Below are 10,216 nucleotides of genomic sequence, written 5' to 3'. Positions count from 1 at the left end.
CCCTTCCTCGGGCGCATGTCTCTGTTCGGTCCGGGTGCCCGGACCCCTCCGCGAGCCTGCGTGAACTTTTGGGATTTGGTCCCTTGTATCCCCCTCTTCCTCTCATTTCGTCCCTAGACTATATAAGCACCTCCCCTAGCTCATTTAGAGGATAGCTAAGAATAGACACAAATCATAGAGCTCAGCTCATGTACCTCCCCTTGTGGGATTCCTCTTGAGAGAGAAGACTCCATTGGAGTACAAGACCTCCATTGGAGAAGATCCCTAGGGATTCAAGCCCCTCTTGAGGGAAGGATCTACCTAAATCATCAAGCCATCATCTCCTTCATAGGATTTGGGATGAACTCTACCATGTATCTTGTTTCCCTTTGATTGTTCATGTACCTTGTGGATTTTGTGTGTTTGTTGGTCTAGTGGATGTGTGATTGGACTTGTTTTTGAGTGTTCCTCTTGTTTTCTCTCTTGTGTTCATCTTGTTCTTGGGGATTCCCCCTCCAATTCGTGAAAGATCTTCACTTAGGGTTCCACCCTACAACAGATCTACGCTTCTTTACTGCTTGAGGTCGAGACACTAATGTCTTCTCGTCAGAACACGGTTAGACACTCATTGGCAAATCATGCTCGTACTGAGGGTATAACTGTTGTTAGATCGGGTCCAGCAAAGACAGTTGATCTTTGTAACAAAGAATGTAAGCCCGACAGTGATTGACTAAGTACAAAGCTTGCCCGCAAAAAAATCCAATACAAGGCACCACGCAAAACAACAAAACAACCTATCAAGAAAGAAAGAAAACAGCAAAACACCACCAGTCCACCATGAAACCACACCATGCCAAACTGAGCCAATTGTGTGAAAGAATTTTTTGCGCGTGACAAGAACATCGATGATGCTTTTCTCAAAGAAATTAAAGGTAATTAGAATTCTCTGATTATTTAGCTCTTCAAAATTTTGACATGGCAGTTCTTCAAGTCTTATTGTGTTGGAAGCCTGTCTTCAAATACTCTCTCCTTAGCCTTGTCAGCCTGCAAATAGACACAATATTACTTATATATACATCATAGTTCACAGGTATGACTTCAAAGCAATATAGGAAACAAGCATCCAGGCCAATCTGATCCAATTCTTATGAAGTATTACTGGTTTCTTTCGCATAACATCAGTCACACCGATGTACAACCTCCAGTTTTTTCTTAACCGTCCAATTGTTGATAAATTAGTGTTGGTCAGTTCATTAATCACGCATCCATCAAAGCGGGGCGATGGCCCGTGAAAACAAAATAACATGCACTTGCGGCCTAGCAAAACTGTGAATTTAAACCAGGTATAGGTCGCTTCAGAGTTTAGACTGAATTTTGTTTCAATCACCTTCCCCCTTCTCCATCTTGGGACAACACCGGCAGAGGGGCAGAGGTCCATTGATGGATGATTGGGCAGTGACAAGAGTAAAAAAACGTGTCCCGAAGAAAATCAAACACATTGACATATCAATGAACTTGGAATCACGTTTGATTTCCAACAGTATGCCACATATTTATTTTATTTATTGTTTATCCCAGGGTCCTGCTGTTTAGGGTTTAGATAGAGGAAGCCTCAGTTATAGCAATGAAAGATTCACGAAAAGGAGAAGCATTGGCGACATCAATTTAGTGTTATGGATAGGAAACAGACTTTAAAATGGAGAAAGAACTTACCATCTTGTCCCATTTTGTAGTGGCAGTTATCACAGATAGGAGAGTGACCTGTGTGGCTCCACCAGCTATCATGCCAATCCAAAATCCCATTCCTCTTAGTTGCATTGTAAAACCAAAAAAGAGTGCAACGGGGATCCCAACAAGATAGAATGCACCCAGGTTGACATATGCGCCTAAATGCTGCCATCCACAGCCCCGAGAAACACCTGTCACAATAAAAGCATTAAACAGGACATCATATAACTATAAACAGGGCATCACATCACAAAATAATACAGTTCAAGATTCTGCATAATAACAAAAATCATACTGTTTTGACTCCGCACAACTTAAATGATGGATCTCTTTACATATATTGCCTCATATGAGATTATAGACTACATATTCTGTTAAGTCATACATCCTCAAATCACATTCTGTTATTTTTATATATCTACCCATGATGAACTTTTGACCACACCCAAGAATTTAATTTCCATTAACCTTATTGCATTAATGATGACAAACAACAGCACTGCCCTTGCAATGAATATGAGTACATTACAAGTACACAATTTCCATAGAGCCCTTCATCTAGTGCCGACAATTTATTCACCACTGATCTTCGACATATGGGGTGTAAAGATAATAGAGATGAGGCTTGGAGCGCGAGGGGATCATGTCGAAGGCTATAGAGACAATAGTTATCCATGCTCAAGCCCACGAGATGGGTAATAGCCCAGTGTCAAGCTTATATTTATGGTTTATTGATATGGAGAGCAAAATACAAGAGCTAGATTCGATCTATGGGCTAGATCTTAAGCTTGGTGAAGATGCTTCTGTCTAGGACTTTGCAATCTGAATCGGCTTAAATCTTTGGCGGTGGCTTCTTGGTCTTTATATAGGGGGCACCATCTTGATTGGCAAGTCTTGTATCTCCGACATGATATGATCTGGTGGCGCTGACTAGGTAAAATCTTCTAGATAAATTAAGATCCTGGACTTCCTACATCACCATTGATTATCCCTCCGAGTACCTACGGCATATCTACGTGCAGGCCCCCGAACCCTAGGCAGTTATCATCATACATCGATACTGTATACATTCTGGTAGTTTACACTACTTATCAACATCTAGTTTAATTACTGAAAAAGGCTTTCGCCCCGCTTTATAAATAAAGCAAACCGCCAGAGAGCACACATACAGAATCAAGTCCACACACACGCACACACCCAAATTTATGATGCTACTGACAGTATGTAATGCGAAAGACATGGATACCTGAAAGGACTCCTTGGAAGCTGTCTGTAATGACTGAAATGGAAAGTACGGGTACCATTCTGGTGACATAATCTACAACCTCCTCCTCGTTGCTGAATGCAATTCCAATGAAGTGGCGCAGGGCTAGAAGAGCTGTGCTCACCAGGATTGCTGAACAAACTACAATCGACAAAGCAACACCTACCACCAAGCGAGCACCTTCTGGGTTGCCAGCACCTAGTTCATTTGAGACGCGCACACTGGGACATGGATATGACATATGTTAGCTTGTTAAATTAGGTAGAAACAGGTATAATTGACGATAGAAATCAATGCGCTAGCCGACCTTGCAGCTGTTCCAATACCGTAAGGAAGATTGTACAACAGCACCACTGTAGATATGCTGTTCAAAAGGGCATCAATTTGGTAAACGTCATAGCACATGATGCAAGAATATCTTATTTAAAGTTCTACTGATGCATACCATATAGAAAGCACAGAAGTTTCAAGTGCTGGATTTGGTAAGATCCCAGAAAGCAGAACAAGCAGCTCGTAAGACCACCATTCAAGGCTGTGGTCAAGGAAAGTGAGATTAATATCTGGAGGGGAGAGGATACCAAACTGGAAGCTTAACTGAGGTAAGATTATGCAAGAAAATTGAGGTTCAGGAATTTCTTAACTAGACGTAATATATGTATAGAGCTTCTCTACTTCGCTGTAAGAGGGAAGGAAGCATATGTCCAGTGGTACTGCAAGTGAATAATCTGTACTATGTTCATACCAAGTGGCCAAGATAACTCCTTTCTTCATCAGGCAAGTACTACCTCTGTTTCTAAATATATAAGACGTTTTGGCAGTTTAAATTGAACTACCAAAACGTCTTACATTTAGGAACAGAGGGTGTATTAAATATGCGATTTGATTCTTTGGTGAGATAGTGTAGCACACAGTAGAATTTTTGTTAAACTTAATATAAATTTAAACAAGAGAGAAACATCATTATTACAAGTACTAGGCCTAGTTCTAAACTTCTCATGACAAGGGATGGAGATTATTTTTGTTAAAACTTGTCAAGTTTTTACATTTTACAACAACAAAGCCTTTCAGTCCCAAACAGTTGGGACAGGCTCAAGTTTTTACATTTTAAATACTATAAATTCATCTTTTGCATGAGAGGCAGATGTACAAAACAACTGTATATATGTTTTTTTTGCAATAGTTTTATCGAATCATATTGGCCAATTTGTTCACTAGTGTCTAAAGATAATTCCTCACTGGATTACAAATCCTACTTGGAAGGGGTCATGCCCCATGAAAGTGCACATATTTTTGAAATTTTGAAAATACCATTTGAAAAGCACAAGACACACTGTATAAAATTCTCAAAATAACAGATAGTGTCACTAGGGAAGAGTGAATATTCTATCTTGCAAGGTTTCAACTTCAAATACAACTCTGTTTGCGAAATACAGCAAAGACAAAAATCACTGCAAACAATGCCAAAACTTAGTTTTACTGATTCGCAGTCGTTTGTAATTTTTGTATGTTGCAAAGGACATTGGAAGCAAAGTTGAAATTTGCATGGAAGTACAACACACACACTTTAACTACAACAACTTAAAAAGTTCCCCATGTGCTTTTGAACAGCGTTATCATATTTGCAGAAAGATGCCCATTTTCACAGGATATGTGTGTGTAGTCAGATAAGTGGGCAGCAAATACTAATTACTCATATTCCTTTCCAGTTTTATTAGAACTAGTTAAATTAAATCTTTATAAATAGAAGAAGTACAGTCAACAGGCTCATTCAGAGCATGGTGGCCCAACAACATCGAATAAAAATCCCATTGTCATAGGATATGTGCTTCAGTGCTTGTAGTCAGACAAGTAGGCTGCAAAAGTTGGCTACAATCCTTTCTGACTTGAATTAGGACTAGGCGACTTAGTCTATATAAACCAAAAAAGTTTAGCCCACACGCTCATCCAGAGAATGGCAGCTAAATCTCATTGAACAGAAGGTACAGACAATTAGGGTCACGTGTATGGGTTAGAGCCTAGCGTTTCATAATAATCATTAGATTTTTAATGTGGAAACCCACGTTATGAATAGTCATGAGGTCACAAATTGAGAACCCTTTCGTAATATTGTGCGAGAGCAAATGTTTCATGAAAACAAATACTCACTGTTGAGAAAATTGGAACGACAACGAATCATTTGTTGTTATGCAATATTTCACAATACTGTCTAAAAAATGGTCGCAGCTTTCATCAAATTGTAACATGCAGGTATATAAGAACACTTAAAACACAAAATCGACATTTTTCTTCAAGCAAAATACATAATTTGGAGATTTAATATTGCATATTATGGTTCCTCTATTTGTAACACACATTCTTCTAGTTTTCTTACTTCTCATTTTCATACATACCGTCTTACAATTTTGTAGTGGGGCTACCTCCCCAGTGCACGTTCATCGGATAAAAATCTAGTGAACATCCCTTTACATACTAGTAGTTCATTTCTTCCTTTCTTTATTTCTTCATTCTCTATAATACATTTTTATTTAAGTTTTTTCTACTGTCATTTTGTAGTTTTTTCTTGCTTAGAACAATTAAAAGAAATTCAGTATACTCCTCCGAAAGTATTGCAGCTTAGCTTTGCTACAAATGCAAATTATGCTCAAACAACCAGCTACTTGTTCAGGTACATTGCCCGGTGCACTACATCGAGCGGCAACTAATATATGGGGAGCTATCCCGCTAGCAGGAAGCTATTTCCCCATGGTGAAAACAGACTTCAATTTTGACACTCCATTTGAAGGCAGTAACTTAATGAATTTGAAATCGGTTTTTAGAAGGCCGACACATCATGAATTTTTGAAGATACTTCCTCCGTCCCATAATATAAGACGTTTCTGCAAGCTGTTTTAGCTTGCAAAAACATCTTATATTCTGAGACAGAGGGAGTAGCTTTTTCTAACCAATAAACCTAGTACGGGAGAGTGTTACGACAGGAAGAAACAAAAATAGTAGGTGCGAAAAAACATAAGTAGAAAGACATCCAAAATAGAAATCATCTCCTGAGATTTTACGAAGTGCACATGCAAAAAGGTTCTGTGGCGCATTTATAGTTTCCCATGACTAACCATTAACAACTTTACCCAATAATACAAATAAAATACCCAGATTTATCACATAGAGATAACACTAGTATTATCAATCATCACTTCATTATAATTATAATCTTAATAATTTGGCTAACAATGCCAAAAGGTGTGTACTGGAGACCATGTCAATGTCCACAGGGACAAGTAAAACAGAATAAAGATTACGTTAGCATACATGAGTATTGCTGTATTGGATAATGTTTGGGTGGACAAAGTATGGGAAACACTCATCAAACTAACAAGGCATCATATTAACGTTCATGCTGGAGTCTAAAGCAACATCAATATGGAAACATGTTCAGATGACATTTACTTACCAAATCATAAGAGCCGACGGTACAGCCAAACGCATGAAACTGCCAATTCCTTTAAAAGCTTCCCACGTGAGTGGAGCACGTGTTTTCTCACAAGAAGGTGAGAACTTGATGTAAAGACCAAGAACAATCACTTCAACCCAATCGCAGATGCTGACGGATAAAGCAGCTCCAGCATTACCCATACCAACTTTATAAACCAGGAACCAACACAGAGGAATAAATACAGCGAGTGTGATCATGGAGCTAAGAACCATAGGAAAGATGAGGCTCTGACACTGCAGAAACTTTGAAAAGCATTGAGCAACACTGAAGGCAAATAAACCAGGGATAAGCCACAATGCATATTTCCCAGCCTCATTTGCAATTTCTGGTTGCTGACCTATGAGAGGAAGTACTTCCGGAATGAAAACCCATACAATGGCGATGGGCACACTCACAATAAGAAGTACAATGATGGACCTGTAGGTATACAAGGATAACTTATGATACTGTTCTGCTCCATAGGCCTGCCCACAAATAGTTTCCAATCCGCATGCCAGTCCTATCTAAAAGGAAACTGCATCAGTAATGAATTAACGAATCATATACATACTGTTCCGGAATAAACGGAAGAGGAACTAGGATGAACTGAAGAGATATGCTGAAAGAATGGCAGGAATAACAATGATGCTTGTGCAAGGCGGGCAACAATTGCTGATTACAAGAATATGGAAATTTTAATACAAGATATCAGGGTTTACATGGTTTAAAGTAACACCTACGCCAAGATTATTCTAACTTAATTAAGATCTATATTTATAAGTGCAGGAAGACTGGGATAGTCAACAGGGTAGAGATTTGGGTCCAAGTATCACTGCATATAGTGTGAACATCATGTTTACTAGTTAGATCTGATCATTGTATTGCAACAATCCTAGATGCAGAACCACCTCGTAACAGAAAATCGGTGGAACCACGTCGTGTCATGGCCTGCAGCTCTCACTGCGCCGTTTCCCCCGCAAAAACGGTCACGCCGGAGATGTCCCATTTCCATGACCAAGAATCAGGTGTTCCAGGGGGGTGGTATTCGCATCCTGGATCAGCTCGAATATTTGCACTGCTTGAGTGTACATAACATAGAGATGGGGGCTTAATGTCTCTAATCCATCTTTGCATCAGCTAGACCTTCAGTGACATGTATGAATATATGCTTGAGGCCAATATATATACTGTCATGGTACATAAAACCTCTAGTTACATTAATGAAATCACTACGCATAAGATAAAGCATTGGACCAAGTGAGCTGAAAGTATAAATATACTATGAATTTATAATTTTTCACAAAACCATCTGTCTCTCGTATGCTGTGAGCAACTAGACTAGGAAAATACTACAACTAACCTATACTGTTTGGGGCCTCCTATGAGATGATGTAACTGGCTGAGTTTAAAACTAGTTAGGGAACTCTTGGGATATACTCTTGTGCAGCTATCTGTTTGTATTCTAATTGCTTCTGTTTGGCCATCTTCTGATGAAGTTACACTAAAGCTGTCGTGATTTACATATGTTGGAGACTGGGTTTTCAATTAATGGAAAGTACCAACTTATAACCAGACTAGAATATGAGAATGGAACTGGCAAATCTCTCTCACCCGATTGAATCAAGATGACTCAGATCAACCTCAAAAGAGGCGCCCTGACTAACCCAATTTGCACTTAACAGCCTTTGACTTTATAGTGATATTGGTAACCCACGTTGATCTACACCATCAAAATTCTGATACAAGTTTGTGCGCTTATAAGCTTATTATCCTCTTATGACGGTAGTTTTACCAGATATTCTTGCTGAAAACTGAAGTCAGACCAAAGCGAATAGGACACATGGAAGTAATCTGAACTCCAGTGTGGCTTTAGCGTATGATAAGTAACACAAACAAATAAATCGTGTTTAGAGAGAGAATCATTTGAATTTGAAAGGTGAACCTGAAGCCTCCTTATTCTTAGGAGTGGTACATGAGCCTTAGTAAGTCAGTAGTACTGATATAATCGTCATGTGAAGAAACAAAACAGAGCACTGCTAGTTGCACTATATAGTGCAACCAACCACGCAAGTCCAAAAATTGGAACCCAAAGCACAAGCAAACAAAAGGTGGCTTTTCAAAATTAGCATACAAATTCACGGGCCTTTTCATGTCACTGGTACGCATGTTTGACTTGCGGTCATCAAGCACCCCGGCGTAAGCATTCGTACAAGCATCTCGTGGGTACCAAGTGTATACCAAGATAAGGAAAGTCATCTCCCATTCGCCCGTGGCGACTCACGACTAGCACGCACAATATCATGATGCAAAAAATGTAAACAAAAATGTGGAAGGAAGGGCAAACGGAAAGGGGGGTTGGTGGGAGCGAGCTCACGAGGACGCTGAAGCCGGAGACGTTGGTGAGGGAGTTGGCGATGGCGGCGCCAGCGAGCGCGACCTCGCCGAGGTGCCCCACCATGACGGTGGAGATGAGCTGCATCAACAGCTGCAGCAGCGCCACCGCGATCATCGGCGCAGCCAGCGCGGCCAGCCGGCCGGACTCCTCCGCCGCCTCCCTCCACCACGGCCGCTTGCCTCCCGCCACATCGGGCACCTCCTTGTGCTCGTTCCCCCTGCTGAGCAGCAGCGGCGCCTCGGAGGAAGAGTCCATGGATGCCCGCCCCCGGACCAGGCGAAGGGAGGTGGGTGTGGAAATGGAATGGGAAGAGGACCCCGGTTCGAGGACTCATCTCCTACAAGAATATCTCCTCTTATAAGAGTGTAAGACATGGTTGGCTTCTACTAATTCCCATGTGTTCTCGTTCTTTTGAAATGGAATGAGAAGCCGCCGTGGGGTCAAGGTCAGGGTCAGGGCAGGTAGGATTGGGATGCGGATGCTCCATCACGCCATTTGTCTTTCTAAGTCAAAACCCTAACTCGCGGCGACTCGGGACATGGATGCCGGGGCGGCGATCCCGGATGGCGGTCCATATGGTGGCTTTCGGCAGGTCACACGATGGCAGTGGTGGATAGGCTTCTTGGTTGTCTGGACGATGAGGGGTGTAGTGGTGGGTGGTTCGGGCATATTTCTATCCTTGGCAGTGGTATTGCCCAGATCCGGATCTGATGGCCGCTTCTTGTCATGACTGTTTTGGGTGCTTCATGGTGACACAGGTAAGCTGCCGAGCGAAAGCGCTACGCTTTGGCGCGCGACGACGACGATGTCTATGGGTGTCTTTATCTTTTTGAAGACGTCGTCGTGGTTCTCCTCTCTGTGGCGAGTCTCCGGGTGAAAACCTTTGTCCTTTTGGGCTCAGCAACGGTGATGCTTGCATTCCCCTCTTGAGGGCGTTGTCGTGGAAGCTACCTAGTCGCGTGTGGTTATATTGGCCAGTTATTTAGGGATATGTTGTATCAAAAGACTGCCTCACCATATTGTATAGTTCTGTCGTATAACTTGACGATGTTGCTTTATTTATAAAGCGGGGGCGAAAACCTATTTCGAGAGTTGTGAGCACCGAAGGCATCTCTAGCATCGTTGTTCCTTTTTTGAAGGCACCGTCTTGGGAGATAGCTGATGGGTATCATTGGTTGGCGATGGAGGTGGTATGGTGTGGCATCTACCACGTTGACGACGGTGGGTCTTGGTTGCGTGGCGTAGCGGGGGTCTTGGCGATGGACGTGTTGATGGACGAGCAAGGATGATGGCAATGTTTGGTGTCATGGTGATGTTGACGGCAGTTCGGTCTGGCAAGGTCAATGGATCTCTCCTGAAATTGGGACAACGGGAGATGGATGCG

General features: G+C 41.7%; 1 protein-coding gene across 2 annotated transcripts; it reads right to left on the bottom strand.

Annotated features, from left to right (window-relative positions):
* Positions 1-705: 705 nt before the first annotated feature.
* Positions 706-9,449, bottom strand: LOC119363296 (protein DETOXIFICATION 12-like). Of its 2 annotated transcripts, none has more exons than XM_037628617.1 (7): positions 8,812-9,449; positions 6,417-6,961; positions 3,417-3,503; positions 3,279-3,335; positions 2,954-3,192; positions 1,693-1,898; positions 706-1,023 (listed from the first exon to the last, which is right to left on the bottom strand). In XM_037628617.1, the coding sequence occupies exons 1-7, from the start codon at positions 9,085-9,087 to the stop codon at positions 973-975; spliced, it is 1,461 nt and encodes a 486-aa protein (XP_037484514.1). In that variant the 5' UTR covers positions 9,088-9,449; the 3' UTR covers positions 706-972. The 2 variants fall into 2 exon arrangements, with proteins under 2 accessions (XP_037484514.1, XP_037484513.1); XM_037628616.1 differs by having other exon boundaries at positions 6,417-6,957; positions 8,812-9,439.
* Between the last annotated feature and the right edge of the window lie 767 nt (positions 9,450-10,216).

This window comes from Triticum dicoccoides, chromosome 2B, assembly GCF_002162155.2.
Source record: "Triticum dicoccoides isolate Atlit2015 ecotype Zavitan chromosome 2B, WEW_v2.0, whole genome shotgun sequence".
Classification (NCBI taxonomy): domain Eukaryota; kingdom Viridiplantae; phylum Streptophyta; class Magnoliopsida; order Poales; family Poaceae; genus Triticum; species Triticum dicoccoides.
This window is presented reverse-complemented; position numbering and strand designations above follow the sequence as displayed.